Source organism: Perissodus microlepis, chromosome 11, assembly GCF_051167445.1.
Source record: "Perissodus microlepis isolate ML-2025 ecotype Zambia chromosome 11, ASM5116744v1, whole genome shotgun sequence".
NCBI classification, from domain to species: domain Eukaryota; kingdom Metazoa; phylum Chordata; class Actinopteri; order Cichliformes; family Cichlidae; genus Perissodus; species Perissodus microlepis.
This window is the reverse complement of record NC_140471.1, coordinates 29,427,417-29,444,668: the sequence shown is the minus strand read 5'-3', so window position 1 is coordinate 29,444,668 and position 17,252 is coordinate 29,427,417. Positions and strand designations below refer to the sequence as shown.

Sequence of the window (17,252 nt, the reverse complement as noted above, 5' to 3'; positions counted from 1 at the left end):
CCCTTTGTCCATCTTGAAGATTCCAGATTGGTTTGAATACTTTTATCTCTGGTATCTCAAAGCCTCTCTATTACATTTCTTTGAAATCATAAAATATTTTAAAATTGACATGCACAATAACTTTGAGTAATATACTAAACTAAAACTCTTTAAACGTCTTTTGTAGTATCATTTCCACTAATTCCTAAATAATGTACTATTTGCTCACAGTAGGGAGTGATTTATTATAAGTTATTAATAAAACCCCATATCAGATGTATATAAGGAACCAAGCAGAAGACTGTTTTCTAAAGTTTAAAATTAAGATTCTAATTTTACATTTTTTTTGTGCACTTGTGTCTAAAATTACGGCGAGCACTTAAATGCATCACGATTCTATCGAAAAACGTGAAAGTTGCAGGTAGCGACGGAAACAAGCTAGTGGCTAAAAGCAATTATTAGTTCAGAAATTTAAAGGAAATACTTTTAACGTTAAAATTTTATTTTATGCAGATGGTTGTAATAGTTTTGGTATTTCAGACACACTCGGTCTTAACTAGAAAAATAAAATAAAACGACGTTAACGAGCTAACTTGTTAGCATTACCTTCAGGATGTCGAGATGTTTACAACAAGTTTCACAGCGGAGCAGCAGAGGGAACTAGCCAAGCAACTCGCCACCTTTCTGTCTCAGTACAGCGACCTCTCCGACTCCTACATAATTGTGCGTATCGATAGATATTTCTGAAGTATGCTGCTTGCCCAGTGGTTTTGTTTTTTGTTGCGTTTGGCATAAATAAATAACCAGGTCTCTAAAACTAAATGTTATTGTGCACATTTATTTACTTGTTTCGTACATGTCAAAGCCAATAGTGCCAGCTAGTGACGAGTGATTGTTTACCTTTGCGAGACAAGTAGATCAGTGAAACTGGGGTTTGCAAGAATTTCTTTATGCAAAACTCTCTTAAGGCTCTACCACAGCATTTCATTCAGGTTGAGGTCTGGACTTTGACTGGACCATTGGAACACATTGATCCTTTTCTTTTTCTGCCATTCTATTGTAGATTTGCTGAGGGCTTGAGATCATCAGTCCCTCGCATAACCTAGTTTAACCCAGGCTTCAGCCGTCAGACAGATGATCTGATAGTTGGCTGTAGAATACTTTGGTATACCGAGTTCATAGTCGATCTAATGACTGCCCAGATCCTGTGACAGCAAAACAAGTCCAAATCATCATCCCTCCAGCACGGTGCTTAGTAGTTGGTATGATGTGTGTTGTGCTGATAATCTAATGTGGTGCTGTTCATTAGGGCCAGATATCTCCACTTTGGTTTCATTCATATGTCCAAAGGACATTGAGGAATTTTGTAGAGATCCAGTTTTGTAGAGATCAAATTCTGCAAAATTAAGACATGCCACCATGTTCTTTTGAGAACATGGTGGCGTTTTCAAACAAGTTAATACTTGTTCAGTCTTTTTCTTGTCATACTGACATGAGCTTTAACATTTAACATCTTAACTGAGACCCGTAGTCTCACTCTAAGATGTAGTTCTTGGGTTTTCTTGGGAGTTTCTCTAAGCACCGACCTCAAAGTGAATTTGCTGGGACGTCCACTCCTCGAAAGAATGTAGATTACACCTAAATGCTCCAGACCAGCAAACTGCCAAAACCTCTGCTTTATTAAGGGTGGTCATGCTTGCTGATGATCAGTTAATCAAGTGCATTTAATTAGCACTGAGTGGCTGTTATGTACCCTTCTAATTTCTGTGGAAGTAGTAAGGGTTTACTTAGTTTTTCACATGACTGTAAAGTATGGTATATGAATTGTAATCAAGCCTTATTTACACAGTGCAACAGCTGGATTCTTATCAGTTTGTTATCCCTTCTACAGGAATTTTTCACAGAAGATCTGTGGCACACATTACCCAGCAGCTGGCAGCCTGTGTTGCAGGACCTGTCATATCCACAGATTGCAGACCTATTGCTGGATGCCACTCATGAAGACAGGAGGTACTACTGGATTGTTATTAGGCCCTTTATATATCCTTAAAGCAAGGTTGCAGATATCCAAATCAAACTAAAAAAAACTAAAGAACCAAAAGCAAAGTTGATTTTAGCAAAGCCCAGAAGGTTTGGTAGCGTTGTTTTACAAAATTGAATTAATTCATACATTCATTTGTTTATTTAGGCAAAGTAAGCATAAATTAGACAATGAGAAAAGGTCTAAACAGAGTGTCTACAGGTTCTAAAAAGCTTTTAATTCCTTCAGAAAAGGCTTCACAAGACTCTTCTTGACTTTTAAAAGCATTAATATTACATTTGGGGTTTTTTTTTTGTTTTTTAAATGTGTATAAAATGTAAACAATGTTCTGAAGCATTTCACTATAGCGTGATTCGAGGTTCATTTGTAATCAGCTGTAATAGGAGTTACTACCTAAATGTTTTTCCTTTTTTCTTCTTTGAAGAGGTTTGTGCCCTTCATATAATATCATATCAATAAAAACATCCCCTTATTAGGTAATTAATTGCCTAAAACCTTTCTCATTACAGATATCCTTCAGTGTGGCCTCTGTCTCTCTTGGCTTTCCGTGCCACAGCCCATGCCCTGGCATTTCCTAGGGAGAGCAGGAGTGAAGGATGCAGAGTAGGCGGGTCAGTGAAGCCAAAGGAGTTCCTGGAAAATCACAGTCAGAGCTCCCTCCTGGGTCACATTTTCAGGAAGCATGTTAAACCCAAGAAACAGCATGAGATTCGCAAGCTCGGCACGGTATGTATGCTTACAGGTGGCTGCTTTAGCACGTCTTGGCTTTTCTGCTTAGAATGTTTTTAATATATATTTTTATATTTGCAGCTGGTTAAGCAACTTTGTGAGCAGACTGATTGCAACAGAGTGGTCGATGTGGGCTCTGGGCAGGTATCACTCATAGTCGCATGATTTTAACACATAAGCACATCAATACATTTTTTAAGGTAGCAGTTTAATGTTAATGGGAATGGAATTAGATTTCATGGTTCTGTAGTAAAAGTCTATAAAATCAATTTTCATGCAAATTTTTAAGAGTTGAAATCAAAAATGAAGCAGTAAATCTTGCCACAGTAAACCCTGAGTTCCATTTTTGCCTAACCAGGGTCACCTGACTCGTTTCCTGTCCTTTGGACTTGGACTTTCTGTGACTGCTATTGAAGCTGATCCAACCCTGGTTACTATGGCATCCAAGTTTGATGGACAGTTGGTGTGGGCCTTGGAGAAGGAGAAGCAGAAAAAGGTTAGTGATTTTCTAATATTATTGCACGCCTATAAGTTTCTAAATAAAGTTTGGATCTCAGAGAACTCTAAATGTCCTGTAAGGTTAATAGAATACTTAAGTATTTTGTATAATGCTCTACCATTGACTCTTCCTTATTAATTATTATTTACTATTTTCAAACGTAGTTTTTCCATGTTTTTTCTCTTTATAAAAAGCCTGTTGTCAAGAAGAGCATTCTGGGTCCAAAAAGTCCAAACCTATAAATAAGAACTGAACTGTGTTGAGTTGACAAAGCAGTGTGAGTTAAAGTCAGCATCCTCCGTGATGTCTGTTCAAAGGCAAGATTAAGCCTGACACTTCCATTTTTGCCACTTGGGGGCAGCAAATACAAAGTGTAAACACTGGCATATCACCCTTCTGGATAATTTGTTGAGCCCTTTGCAAACAGTGGGCTTTTCCACCTTTAGCAGACGCAGGGCAACATTGCCATTCACCTGGAATTTGTTTATTTCTACCTGATAAATGTAAGCACAGTTATTCACTCTTTAAAGTTGTAGTTTCCTCTCTATCAACTCTTGGAAAAATATGAGCTTCTTTACCTGTTAGATACTCTCTTCACTAGCTAGTCTCAAACAGTAGTGGTTTCTGGATGCTTTTTCACTGAAAAGTGAGACTGGATAAAAACACAGTTAATGATCAAGCTTTAAGTTTGAAATGTTGACCTCAAATTTGCGTAAACGCTCTTTAAAGTCTAGGGGAACAACATAGTGATGATTTTGTGATTTACCAATCAGTGACAGTTTTAATTATGATTATATTTAATGAATCCATTGTATAGACATTTTACCTCCTACTATAGTACATATCAACAGAAATATTAATGAACATCTTTTGCTTCCTAGAACTGCTCCTCTCACATTCCAGCACAAAATTTTCCTCGCCACATCGCCGGTTGGGTAAACCCGAAGGCATCGTGGGAGGCTTTCATCGGACAGCTAAAAGCTGCAGATCATGTCAGTGAAGGTCCCCCAACTCCATCTGGACCCAGCAAAAAGAAACTGCGAGGCTCTGTGCAACAGGGAGGCCTCCATGTAGTTCAGACTTCTTATGCTCGTTCTGATTCTAATTCTCAAGAGTCTGAACTGTCAAAACAACAAAAGTCAAAAAAGATGTCCGGAGTGGAATTTGTTGATGAAAAATGCTGCTCATGCATCCACTCTGACAGTCACGAGGGGGTATACTCTGAGGAAGACAGCCTGCAAGGCTATCCAAACTTTGTCCTGACTGGTCTCCATGCCTGCGGTGACCTCAGTGCCACCCTCCTCCGCCATTTTGTCAAATGCCCGCATGTGCGCGGCATCACCTCAGTGGCATGCTGTTACATGAAAATCACAACCAAAGAAAACCCCACCCCTCCAGGACTGGTCATACCGCCTGCTCCACCAACACCGGATCAAGAGTCAGTTCAGTCAGAGTTTGGCTACCCGATGAGCTCCTGGGTGTCAGGGCTGTCGGGACATCAGTTGTCCTATAAGGCCCGAGAGGGGGCGTGTCATGCTGTTGAGGACTATGTGCGGCGACTCAGGGAAGAAAGCGAGTTGCTCAGGTCGCACTGTTACAGAGCGATGCTTGAGACCTTCATCAGAGACACAAGGCCAGATCTGCGCAGGGCAGGAATCCAGACCATCAAGAAATCCCACCTATTACCTTTTTTAGAGTGAGTAAAAATTGCATCCATCAGGTATTTACACAGGTCTTTCATTTCAGCTGATATGGTTTGTCAGTTGTCTGAAAATGCAGCAATAATTGGTACAACAGGAGGAGGGTCACTAAATTCATAATAACAGTGCATGCCCATGTTATAGTATTGTTTGGCCTTTCAGTGCGTAAATGCTAAAATTTGGTCATTTTTGCCCAATGCTAGGTGGTTGCTAGGCGACATGATTATAATGTTTTACTATATGAAGTGTAAATCCACTTTTGTGGATATAAATAAGATGTTATAGTCATGAAATGTATGTAATACATTGTGCTCATATTGGTTTGTAAAGGCAAAGTAAAATTTTTTATACAGCACATTTAAAACAACAACTGTTGACCAAGGTGCTGTACAATTAAGATAATCAAGAAAAATAAAAACATAGGAAGACATTATAAAAGTTAAGAAAAAGAAAAGTAAAGCCGTGAAGGCTAGAAAATTTTAGCCTGCTACTAGATGGTTGCCAGGAACATGATGGCGACATATATATCTTGTATAGTTCAACTTTTGTGGATGTGAATTACATGTTATTGTTAAATTAAAGTGACGTTGTGAAGTGAAGGTGTTATACAGGCCATGAATTGGTAATTTAGCCCTGTTTGCTCAGTAGTGGCTAGGCAACTGGATGATATCATAATATGTGATATAGATAAAAACCTCTTAAGAGGCACATGTGTTTGGTTGCTCTGCCCCTGGAGGAGTTCTGGACAAAGACAGGCAGAGATTTGGTGTCATTTTTGCATGTATAATTTACGTTCTGTAAGAATCATTTTAGTTTCTGACTAAAGTATCCTGTCCTGTTTTGTCTACATTTGTTATCCCTCCCAGATATGCTCGTTTGGGTCTGGCTCGGGTCGGACTGCCTCCTGAGTTGCCCCTAGACCTGGGGCGAGTGGAGGCCATGTTGAAGGAACAGGGCAGGGTGGTGGTGTACTTCAGCTTGTCCCTGCTGCTGGCCCCTGTGGTGGAGACAATGGTGCTGCTGGATAGGATGATCTACCTCCAAGAGAATGGTTTGACAATTGATGCTGTCACATGACTTAAATATTATGATTGCGTGGTGTAGCCATTTATCTCAAACCTCTACTGTCTCTCTACAGGTGTGAACAGTCAGCTTGTTCCTCTCTTCAACCCAAACTTCTCTCCAAGAAACTTTGTGCTGGTGGCTCTGAAGCGTTGTGGACAATGACAACAAAAGGGGAATTCCCACTTATCCACTCTTTGTTTTTAGGAATTTTAAATATTGAATATTAAGAAAGGTTTTAAGCTTTTAATCCATCTGAACATCAACATGTACCACTGTTTATCACTTAAAGCCTCTATGACAGCTTAGAGACATGCATGTGTTAGGTATCAATTTTCTTTGCATGGTTTGGTTTCTGTATAGACAGACATTGTGTTTGTGGTTTGTTGAATTGTTTTTATTTATTTTATTTCTTGTGCCATTTTTAGTAAAGGAGAAAGGGAACATCATATTTTACTGTGTGTAAACAATATATCCATCCATCTTCTTGTGCTTATCTAATCCAGGGTCATGAGGAGGGATTAAGGATAGATGTGGGCATCGTCATCACCAAGACATGTTAAATCCTAGAAATTGTGCCAATAAGCTGCTTTAGAGGTTATGTTCAGGATAAAAGATCAACAAGTTGCAAAATCACCTCTTACCATCTCAAAAATAGAGTCACCATTCTTGGAAGATCACTTTGATCTTGGTGACCAAATAGTAACATGGCCTAAACATTTTTACAACCATATAAAGCAGGGACAATAAACTGATTTTACATTGTGGGCAACATACAGCCCACTTTGATCTTAATTAGGCTGAACCAAAGAAACTCTTCTTGCTTTAAGTATAAAGAAGTTAAACATAATGCATTTAATCCCTGCAAAAATTGTAATATTAAAAAAGAGCAATTTCAGCAGTATATCTCAGTTATTCTACATGACAAAAGAAATGCGCCTATAAATCAAAAACAAATCTGTCACGTTTGTAAAGTGTTTAAAATTACAGAAAAAGTTGTAATAGCTCAATGCTAAGAAATGTTGGGTTTTTTTCTATAGTAGACAGTGAAAAAATATAAATTTTTCTCATATTTATTATTTATTTATTATGTAATTACTTTGGTGTATTAGTAGTAATTGGAGAGGGCTTTATGAGAAATATAGATATTTTTTGGAACAACTTTGTTGATTTTTTTCCCTCCTGCAAGCAATTTTGTTTTTCTGTAGAACTTGATATACAAAAAAAATAATACCTGCAATACCTGTTCTTACTTGTTAACTTTACATTAGATTTGCACTAAATTATAATTTAATTTATATTTATTAATTCTATATGTATTCTTTACTTTTGCTCAGTGCTGAAAGTTTGAAACTGTCTTACACAAATATAACCATTAATTTAATGGAATAAGCAGGTCTAATCTGTCAGATTCTCCCTTGTCTTAATCGTAGCGCTGATACTCTATTCGCGCCCTTGGCATTATCAGCACCTGCAAAGGGAGTTGTTGTCTTCAACTATTGAGGCTGAAATAAGTTCATCTAGTTCTAGACTGTTCAGTGGAAGTTTACATTACGATGCCACACCCGAGCATGAACACAAGCACTTAAGCAATTTTCAAACAGCAGCACTCATGCCATTGTTTTGCCCCCTTAGCTCCAGGGGTCCGTTCTTCGTACCTCGCTAAGTAAGTTAGCTGGATTTGATTGTTGACGATTTCGCGTGATCTCGGATCGTTCGGTTCTGCGAAGCTCATCCGGGACTTGCTGTCATAGCCTACAGATCCGTAAGCGTAAACCTGCTTGGGAGCAGGCTTACTTTATGTAAACAGGATTAGATCGCGGCCACTCAGGTATGTCCGCTTCATTTATACGAAAGCAACAGCGATATTTTTCCACTGTTTTTCCATAAATAAATATTATCAGTGTAACTAAAGATAATGCAGTATTTGATTCTTTTATTGATTTCATACAGATACATACGGGTCATTTCCTAAAAAAAAGGGAAATGTACTATTAAACATTCTATTTCATGTATTTGATTATTTCAGATGTAATTCATATTTTAGAGTAGTAATAGTAAATTACTTCGTGTAATCAAGATGAGAGACCACGGCTATAAAAGCTAAGGTGGATTTGGGAAGTCTGTCGCAGCCATGTCCTGTCCGTTTGTACACGAGCAACCCATTGCGGAAGGTGCAAGATTGATAAGGAGAGTTTTCAGAATTTAGCGTATATTGCGGGATAGACAGGATCCTTTAGCTCAGCGCGACAGTGTGCTCATAGAGAGATATCGATTTTCCCGCGAGGGTATTATTTACTTAATGTGGAAGCTAAATGGCCCGGATCAGTGCATGACTCAAACATTTTCAGAGAGTCAGGGTTATGCACATTATTTGAGCGTGGTAAGAAAAAGAGACTTATTTTGATATTTCATACTTATTTTGGGCCTAACATAACAGCATTTCTCCATTACACAGGGGCCTACGATGGGATTCTCCTTGGAGACAGGGGTTATGCATGCAGACAGTACTTCATGACACCGTTCCCTGACCCCAACCCTGGGCCACAAACCCGCTACAATGCAGCTCTAGCCAGGACAAGGGCACGCATTGAAATGACCTTTGGGCAAATAAAGGGAAGATTTCAGTGTCTGAAAAGTCTGAGGGTTGCACCTGACAGGGCATGTGACATTATTGTTGCATGTGCCGTACTGCACAACATTGCCACCATCAGAAAGGAGAGGACTCCTGTGGTGGAGGTGCAGCCTGATGATGACCTCCAGCCAGTGCACTTGGACCAACCTAGTGGCAGAGCTGCATGGGACAGAATTGTGCAACACAATTTCGAATATTAAAAACATGACAAAACATATTTTTCATTGAAATTTATTTGAGCATCTTTTTCTGTCTCATCAAAAAAAAAAAAGCCAGTCATCATTTGCCAGGAAAAAAAATCATATATACTGTATCACGCAAGGTCAAGCATTTTAATTAAGGCAACAACCAAATATTTTACATTGTACAAATAGAATTATGAGCTCATTTACCAGTTATGAAGGTGCTGCTGCTACTGCACCCCGGCTGCTGGTCTAAGGAAGAGCTGCCCCCAGGGATGCCCTCAACAATGGGTCTGGTGGCATTCAACCCTAGGGCCAGCTCCTCTGCCGGGGTGTGACGAGGGGGTGCAGGACCACCACCTGTCTTTTTTTGCTCTGCCCTTTTCTTGGTTGCTGTTATAAACAAACAAACAGATTATTTCAGGGTCTCTTTTCAAGAGACTAAAAGCAATATAAGTGATAAATATTACCATTCTGTAGAATATTCTTATATTTCACTTTTACTTGTTCCCATGTTCTAGTGGGTCCTGTTGTGGCTCTAATGTGAAAGAGGATATAATGTAATATAATATAATATGATATAATATAATATAATATAATATAATATAATATAATATAATATAATATAATATGATATAATGTAATATAATATAATATAATAAATTACTTACAAGTTTAATTTGTCAGCAACTTTCTGCCAGCCCTCTCTCCTTGCTTTTGCAGCCTTTGCAGTGTTCCCTTGTGTTTTAATTAAACTCTGAAACTCCTGAAATCCCTCAATCAAGAGTTCTTGCTCTGCTGCCGAAAAATACTGAGCGCGCTCCTTCGACATTTTCGCCGACCAATCAAAGGGTTGCCGATCAATGTTTCTACTATCGATGCGTAGCCCCTTTTAAGCCACCCAGTGATCTCACATTACTTCATCCAGCTGTACTAATCGTCAACAACAGGTGTGTTCGGAGAACCGGAATAGCGAGCTCAAAGTTGGCGCGATGATTTGATCTTGGATGTGTCATTTGATCTTGGATGTAGTAAGCGAGGTACGAAGAACGGACCCCAGGTGTTGTGCTAGACAGTGATCGTGATTACCGTCCGCGGGAGCGCGCGCAGCTGCTTAAAGCTGTATCCGTCCAGATTACTTACAGCTACTTCCGTGCAACTGATATAAGATGCTGAACCAGCTGAACACAGCTTCAACCGTTTGTTTGTTGAAAAATAGTAACGGACCGCATTTTCTTGTTAGTAACTGTAACAGCGTTGTTACGATAGGAATAGTAATAAGTTGGATTACTCGTTACTGAAAAAAGTAACGCCATTATTCCCATCACTGGTTGTTATATCCTGCATACTGGAATAGGTAACTGAAATCTCTGATTATGCTTGTGTAAGCTTGACCTATAGGTCAAAGCTAAGAGACAGTCTGGTACATCAGGGGAGAACAGAAACTGAAAATGGGGAAGATCTTAGCTTGACCTTGTTCAGTGGAAAAATACCCTCTATTCAACAGTGTGAATGTAATTTTGTATTGCAATGCAGTTTAAAGTATAAATGATTGTAATCCCAATCAAATCTAGGAGGCATCCTTGCCTGACTCCCAAACCACTTCAACTGGCTTCTAAGCTTTTCCTGTGTGGCTCTGTCCTTCACCCTATATCTAAGGGAGAGACCAGCTGCCCTTCAGATCAGTCCTCATGGCCACCATAGCTGAAAGTAAGAATGTCGACTCATCTGCAAATCTGCTGATTTTCAAATATGGACATATTGTCAAAGTCAGCCAATGCATATGGTGTTGGTACAGAGAGAAGTGTATACAGTATACTGAAACTAGGTGAACAAGGAAGCCTTCTCTTCCATAGGGCCACTTTAAGTGAGATAGTATGTGACAGCTGCAACTGTATAAGTTTAGACAGGAGAGTTTGCCTTTATTCTGTGTTTTAGCAAATGAGAACCCACACGTGTAACAGCATCATGGACCGACTGGAAGTCTGTTTCTTTATTGTTTCAAGGATGGAGTAACACACAACACTACAAAACAGGACAACTGGATACCTGGTGAAAGAATTCAATTTTTTCCCTCTCCTGGAAAACAGCATGCAGAAGAAATCTTGGCAGTTAAGCTCAGTTCAGAAAAGCAGAAGGCAAATAGGACATTTGAGAGGAAGCACATTCCTGCTGCTGCTTTCACTACCCACAGCTCAGAGTCACAGTGAAAGTACCCAACTGAAAATAGCATTAATCATTTTTTAGTTTGCTTTATTAGAAGTACATTAAGTGTGCTAATTAAAAATGCAATGTTGATACAATGCCAAACTGTATTATTGGAAAATTGTGCATATAATACCAAAAGTAAAACTAATTAAAAAAAAGAAAAATGTTTCCCATCATTGTTGAATGGCTATTACTGCTGCACATGTTTACATTGCGTTCACTGTAATACTTTATATTATATCCTATTTATTATATTTGATTTCAAATCAATTTTATTTATATAAAGCTTATCTTTAAGTTCAATAAGGAAGATTTGTAGTCACACATCTGTCTGCTTCCCATGTGTTGGTGGCTTATTTATGCCACATCACTTCCACTTTCCCATGCTGTCAAGCTCATTGCGACATCACTGGTGTAGTCCAATCATCTTTCCACACGTCTTCTTAAAGGCATTCAGAACTTTTCCCTGCTGATGTTTTTTAACTTGAGTATTTAATAATTGAAACTATAACCCATTGTTCCAGAACTCTGGTGTCAGTCTTTATGCGTCATGACAAAGTGATGCACTCTGGAGATTTACTGAGGTCTTTCAATACAATCGGGTCACAGGGGTAAAATCTTTCTGTGTTCTTAGTGCTGTGTTATCTCCAAAAGTCGCTCCCCTTCTCTTCCAGAACAAACTCATTTATTTTCTGTAGTTGTGTAACTATACTGTGTCCAACAGAAACACAATGTTGTTATAATATTGTGCAGCATTCCAGCTGTCCACCGGAAGTGACAGCCGGAATCTCTCAGATTCCCCTGTGTTGAAGCCACAGAGATATCCTCCTAAGGATTGGCTTCAAAAAACCCTACTATGACTATCCTTTCCAGCCTTACTGACTAAAGTGCTCAAAGCTCACAGATATAACATGTGCTATCCTAAAGCTGTTTGGTTGGTTTTTTTGTACAGCTTTTGTAAAATTACACATTAAGTCTGTATCACTTTAGTCTTATATACTACACATATCATCCATACCGATTGTGTTTTTCTTTTCAAAATACACATTCTGTAATGTCAGTACATTGTTTTATCGTGTAACTATAATCTGACACAATCACAGGCCAACAAAACACAGTGTTAGCTTCAACCACTTGCAGAACCACCTTTAGCAGCAATAACTGGAAGTACTGGTTTTCTGTATGGCTTTATCCATCTCCAACATCATTGTAGAGGAATTTTGTCCTGCTGTTCTTTACAACATTTATTTGTTTCACTGAGGTTTATTCATTCTAGGTTCTGCCACAGCATTTCATTTAGGTTCAGGTCTAAACTTTGACTTAACCACGATTGCAACTATTTGATTTTTTTAAATCTTTTTTTTTTAAAACATTCTGTTGTAGATTTTATGTTGAAAACAAGTGAGAGACAAGTGATGGAGCCACCAAACAGCAAGAAAAATATAAAAAAAAAAAACATGACAGGAATTAATGTTGTGAAGGAGGGCAAGCATAGTTTTTATGTGGCAGACGAGGGCAGGTATGAGGTGTTTTCATTGATATGCAATGATTTTCTCCAAATATGGCACTGGCCAAACATCTCTACTTTGGTCTCGTCTGTCCAAAAGACCATTGTTCCAGAGGTCTTATGGTGTTCTAAGTTGCAGCTTTGCAAACCAAAACTGTGCTGCCATATTTCAGAGAGAAACAGTCTTTTTCTGGCAATTCTACCAAACAAACCATAATTGTTCAGTCTTTTTCTGATTGTGCTGTCGTGAACATTAAGCATGTCTCCTAAAACCTGTCTGAGATGTAGCTCTTGAGTTTTTTGCCGCTCCTTTAGCACTGCACAATTTGACCTATTTTTTGAATTCTCCTGGGAAGACTGAAAACTGTCATGAAGGTTTTGGTGAATAAAATCTTGTTCTTCTGAACAATCTGCAGAACGATGAACCTTATAACACTTTCGAGGTTTATGCAATTCAAGGTCGTTGTTGAGGTTTTTCCTCCTTGGCACTGTCACAACACAAACATCAATGCTCCAGACTCGCAAACTGTCAAAGCACTGCTTTTATATGTCTTGATGGATGCTTAATCATCAAATATGTTATTTTCATTCAGTACTTTAAGAAGCTTTGTCCCACCAAACCTGTCATGGAAGTTAAAGCTATAATTTGTGAGGGTTTGTGTGAAACGCCAAATATGATCACCTATGTGGTTTATTTTGTTTTTTTATTTTGTTGTTTTTGTTATAACAGAATTATATTCGTTCCATCAAAATCTTTTTTTCACATAATTTTTTGCGCTGATCTCGTTTTTTGGTTCATATTGCAAGAGACAATCAACTAATTCTCTTAACGGTAAAGCAGCGTGCACTTCTCAAAATAAAAATCCCATAGACCCAGAGACACACAGCTGTTTTTGTAAAGTATGTCAACAGTTATTATATGTTGTGTGTATGTATATTTCAGCTCAAAATCTAATTTATTACAGCATTTTTATGCAGCACATTCTCCACCCCCCCACCCCCACCCCCCCAAGAGACCAATAAAGCACATAATCATAACCACATGTTGTTCTTCTATAGCTCTTAATCTCTACGATGTAAGACTGCTGCTCTGAGACCAGTTTGGCTCTCATTTTGTGTTGAAGTTTCACATGTGGTCTTGGCATTGTTCCTAAATCAGTTTTGTTTGTACAAACTCCATTGGTGGAGTCGTACAGATCCATGATCTGTGCTTAGCACAATGAGATTGAGAGGCAAACCACATATAATTCATTCATTATTTATACCCTTTTACTTATGGGCTAAATTGGACCGCAATGACATTTTTAGTGCAGGTGGTTGTGCTCATAAAATGGAAAGTATAGAGAGTTCTATTAAGTGCAACAAAATATATTATAAACATATTCATTACAAGTACACTTCTCTTTTGGTAAAACCGAAAGGTAACTACAAAAACTGTAATAATTTAAAGTTACATTTAAATTGACAATTAGTGCATTGACAGAGCATATACTTAAAACAAGTTTAAGCCCAAATTCCACTGAGCCTTCAGTCTCAGGATCATTAGACGAGCTTTTATCAATATTATAATATTTATTAAATATTTGTTTGAGGTTTTACCCTAATCCTCTTCTTAATCCAGTGTCATAGCACCTCTTTTGATCAGCAACAGCACTGATTTGTTATAAAACACACAGTAGAAAACATTTCAGAGACTCGTTACATCAACATGATTTAAAAAAAAAAGACACACCAACCAGATTTAAATCCACAACTATATAAACTCTGAGAGTTTTAATAAATTCACATTTATGTTATCAATCAGTACAAAGGTGAAAGAGTTGCTGTAATGACAAAAAAATGATATTAACTGGGTTGAGAGGACGATATTTTCTGCTGAACACAGTCAAGCTAAGATCTTCAATTCCAATTCCTGTGTTAGAAACAAGCTGAGAGTAACAGTCTATTTTTGTAAGAAGTAATGACCGCACATCATCAGTCGAGTCACATAGTAAACAAACTCCTCAAAGTTCACACAGTCGTGTGGGTTTTCATCCAGCTCCCTCAAGATGTTGTCACGTTCTGTCTTATCCTTGCAGTTCTGAAAAACAATGGTGGCACAATGAAGACTCAAGGACTGATAAGTATATTTTTCACATCATGACTAGATTTGGATTTATGGTGGATATACAAAGAGAATGAGTTGTACCTGCAGCCAATTAACCAGCTCTGCTCTCAGGGTTCTCTTCAGATCTTTTTTCATCATTGTTTTGCTCCGTGTGCAGTTCTGTTTAAATATGTCAAGAACTTCTTCCATTGCCTCTTCCAGTTTGCTCATTTGTGTTTCCATGGCAAATGTCCTACTGAGAAAGTCCAAGGGAAGTGAGGTTAGACACATTTGAATGTGCCTGTGTTTAAATTATTTGTAACTATTTGTAACTGATACAAAAATGATTTACATTAAACTCCATTTATGCCATATTTTTTCAAAGGATATCCACACAGCACATAAATAATACTATATATTCAACAATATTGTGAAAACAAAAAAAATAAGAAAAGCAAAACACAAGGAGAGTGAACGATAGTTTCAGTATTAACATTTACACCTAAACACAAGTCTGTAATTTTGTTCTGAATATCTTTGAAGGTAAACTTTTCTTCACATTGAATTTATTTTACTGGCTGAATAGAGAAGTAACCCTCATCCCCAGTGATAAGCATTACTGGGCATGACTAAATGTTAACTTTTAAAACTTTTAATTAGTAATCTGTTGATCTAAAGTGTCATATATTATCTCAAAATGATGTACTCACCTCTGCAAAGATGTTGAAGAAAATCTGCGGATTTGAAGATATAATGTTCAAGGGCATCTCACTGTTTTTATAGAGGGAGATAAGAATGAGGGCCGTCCTTTTGGGTGTTGCTCTAAGTGTCATCATCATCATCATCAGATGTAAGTGTCATATTTCAAGGTTTCATACTGTAATCTGCATATTGCATTTTAATCAATTGTGACTGTTACAATATAAAAGGTTACTTTCTGTTTATTTTGGCTTTGTCATTTGTTAGTTTTTTCTCTCTTGGTAAATAGCATGCAGAAGAAATATTGACTGACATATTGATATTCGGAAAACAAAGTCAAATGCAAAGTTAAATTTATTCATATAACACATTTAAAACAAGGGCTGTTGCCCAAAGTGCTGTACATCTAAAATAATCAAGCAATAATCATTAGGATTATTAGGACTTTACTTAAACATACTGAACATTTGAATTGACGTCTAAGCCAGATTGATAAAGGAATAATTCAACAATAATAAAAGATTTTTTGTTTATACTTCTTTTATACTTTATTAGTCTTTTATTTATCTTTTACTTATAAATATAAGTAAAGAAATACCATGTCGCAGTGATGTGCAGTGACTTTTATTAAAACTCAAGCAGAGACGATCTATTTTCAAACACACACAAAAAAAAATCTCGGTAAAAATAAAAGTGTATTATAGGAAAATTGTGCATAAAATATAAAAGGTAAAAATAATTCTTTATATTATATTATATACATTATATTCAATTTCAATTCAGTTTTATTTATATCGAGCCAAATCACAATAGTGGCTAAATATTGTAAGGTAAAGAGCTTACAATAATAGGGAGAAACCCTAACAATCAGATGACAGTGGGAAGGGAAAAACCTTTTAATTGGAAGAAATCTCCAACAGGACAAGTCTCAGGTTAGGTGCAGCCATCTACTGTTTGGGACTATTTGGGAGTTGGGGGAGAGAGACATGCTGTGGAAGGGTTGGTGGAAGAGAGCCAAAGGTCAATAATAACTCATAATTCAATACAGAGTAGTGTATATAAACATCATAATGTGTGAAAGAAGAGGAAATGTTCAGTGGACCATAGTAAACCCCCAGCAGCCAAAGTCTATTGCAGCATTACTAAGGGTTATGTTGCAATCGCAACCTTATTCTAAACAGGATCATCTGACCCACTTCCTGCTCTTTCTTTCCCATTCTTTATAAATAAGTTCCATTTATTACTTATTACATCCCTCTGAAAAACCCCTCAAGCTGCTGTTACAACCAAATTTCCCACAAAGGGAACACCTTAAAGGCCGGTCTGTGAAAATAGTGTCGGACATAAACCGATCCGTGGCGCAAAAAAGGTTGGGGACCGCTGTTTTAGGGAACTTAGATATGATTAGCATGCAAGCATTAGTCAGCTCTCGGGTAATACAGAAACTTAGGGGGGGGGGGGGGGGTAATGCAATTACTCTTTTCAAAGGAAAAAAAAGGAGGTTCTAAAAATAAAACCAAGGAAAAGAAAAAACCCACAATGTTGTTAGAATTTGCTGACATAGTATACAGGACGCATGTCCCATTTTAACTTCGGGACCTGGAAATCCCGAAGTTAAAATGGGACATGCGTTGTTGAGAATGACCAATCAAAGATCCTGTGGGATTTCCAAATACACACGGAAAAATTCATGATAGCTAATAAACCGCCCATGGCAGTCATGGACAAGCAGAGGAAGAAGGCCGTAGTGATAAATGTAGCTATACCAAGTGATAGTAACATCAGGGAAAAGGAACACGAGAAGCTGGAAAAATACCAGGGCTGAGAGAGGAGAAGAGAAAAGATGTGGAGGGTGAAGGCCTCAATAGTCCCCATGGTAATCTGAACACTTGCGGCAGTGACCCCCAACGCAAACAAAATACAAA

At 37.8% G+C, this 17,252-nt stretch overlaps 3 protein-coding genes across 4 annotated transcripts; 1 reads left to right on the top strand and 2 right to left on the bottom strand.

Moving 5' to 3' along the window:
- The first annotated feature begins 374 nt into the window (after window positions 1-374).
- On the top strand, window positions 375-6,461 carry mettl25b (methyltransferase like 25B). Its single transcript, XM_084943950.1, has 8 exons — window positions 375-702; window positions 1,871-1,989; window positions 2,530-2,746; window positions 2,831-2,893; window positions 3,108-3,245; window positions 4,130-4,944; window positions 5,815-5,999; window positions 6,087-6,461. Exons 1-8 carry the CDS (start codon window positions 601-603, stop codon window positions 6,173-6,175), a joined length of 1,728 nt encoding a protein of 575 aa, XP_084800076.1. The 5' UTR covers window positions 375-600; the 3' UTR covers window positions 6,176-6,461.
- Window positions 6,462-7,177: 716 nt separating this feature from the next.
- On the bottom strand, window positions 7,178-9,945 carry LOC146378159 (uncharacterized). The gene is made up of 4 exons (XM_084943954.1): window positions 9,499-9,945; window positions 9,298-9,365; window positions 9,038-9,220; window positions 7,178-8,804 (listed from the first exon to the last, which is right to left on the bottom strand). The coding sequence occupies exons 1-4, from the start codon at window positions 9,657-9,659 to the stop codon at window positions 8,635-8,637; spliced, it is 582 nt and encodes a 193-aa protein (XP_084800080.1). The 5' UTR covers window positions 9,660-9,945; the 3' UTR covers window positions 7,178-8,634.
- Window positions 9,946-14,282: 4,337 nt separating this feature from the next.
- LOC146378158 (protein S100-A12-like) lies at window positions 14,283-15,428 on the bottom strand. 2 transcript variants are annotated; one of them, XM_084944193.1, is made up of 3 exons: window positions 15,339-15,428; window positions 14,731-14,884; window positions 14,283-14,622 (listed from the first exon to the last, which is right to left on the bottom strand). In XM_084944193.1, the coding sequence occupies exons 2-3, from the start codon at window positions 14,869-14,871 to the stop codon at window positions 14,485-14,487; spliced, it is 279 nt and encodes a 92-aa protein (XP_084800319.1). In that variant the 5' UTR covers window positions 14,872-14,884; window positions 15,339-15,428; the 3' UTR covers window positions 14,283-14,484. The 2 variants fall into 2 exon arrangements, with proteins under 2 accessions (XP_084800319.1, XP_084800320.1); XM_084944194.1 differs by having other exon boundaries at window positions 14,731-14,881; window positions 15,339-15,393.
- Window positions 15,429-17,252: the final 1,824 nt, after the last annotated feature.

Bases quoted from the DNA above. Each gene is read 5' to 3' on its own strand.
- mettl25b (XM_084943950.1), top strand. From the start codon at position 601: ATGTTTACAACAAGTTTCACAGCGGAGCAGCAGAGGGAACTAGCCAAG. The intron at 4,945-5,814 runs GTGAGTAAAAAT...TATCCCTCCCAG, and splicing joins CACCTATTACCTTTTTTAGA to ATATGCTCGTTTGGGTCTGG. The intron at 6,000-6,086 runs GTTTGACAATTG...GTCTCTCTACAG, and splicing joins GATCTACCTCCAAGAGAATG to GTGTGAACAGTCAGCTTGTT.
- LOC146378159 (XM_084943954.1), bottom strand. From the start codon at position 9,659: ATGTCGAAGGAGCGCGCTCAGTATTTTTCGGCAGCAGAGCAAGAACTC. The intron at 9,366-9,498 runs GTAAGTAATTTA...CTTTCACATTAG, and splicing joins GTTGCTGACAAATTAAACTT to AGCCACAACAGGACCCACTA. The intron at 8,805-9,037 runs GTAAATGAGCTC...TGTCCCATGCAG, and splicing joins CAGCAGCACCTTCATAACTG to CTCTGCCACTAGGTTGGTCC.
- LOC146378158 (XM_084944193.1), bottom strand. From the start codon at position 14,871: ATGGAAACACAAATGAGCAAACTGGAAGAGGCAATGGAAGAAGTTCTT. The intron at 14,623-14,730 runs GTACAACTCATT...ATTGTTTTTCAG, and splicing joins AGCTGGTTAATTGGCTGCAG to AACTGCAAGGATAAGACAGA.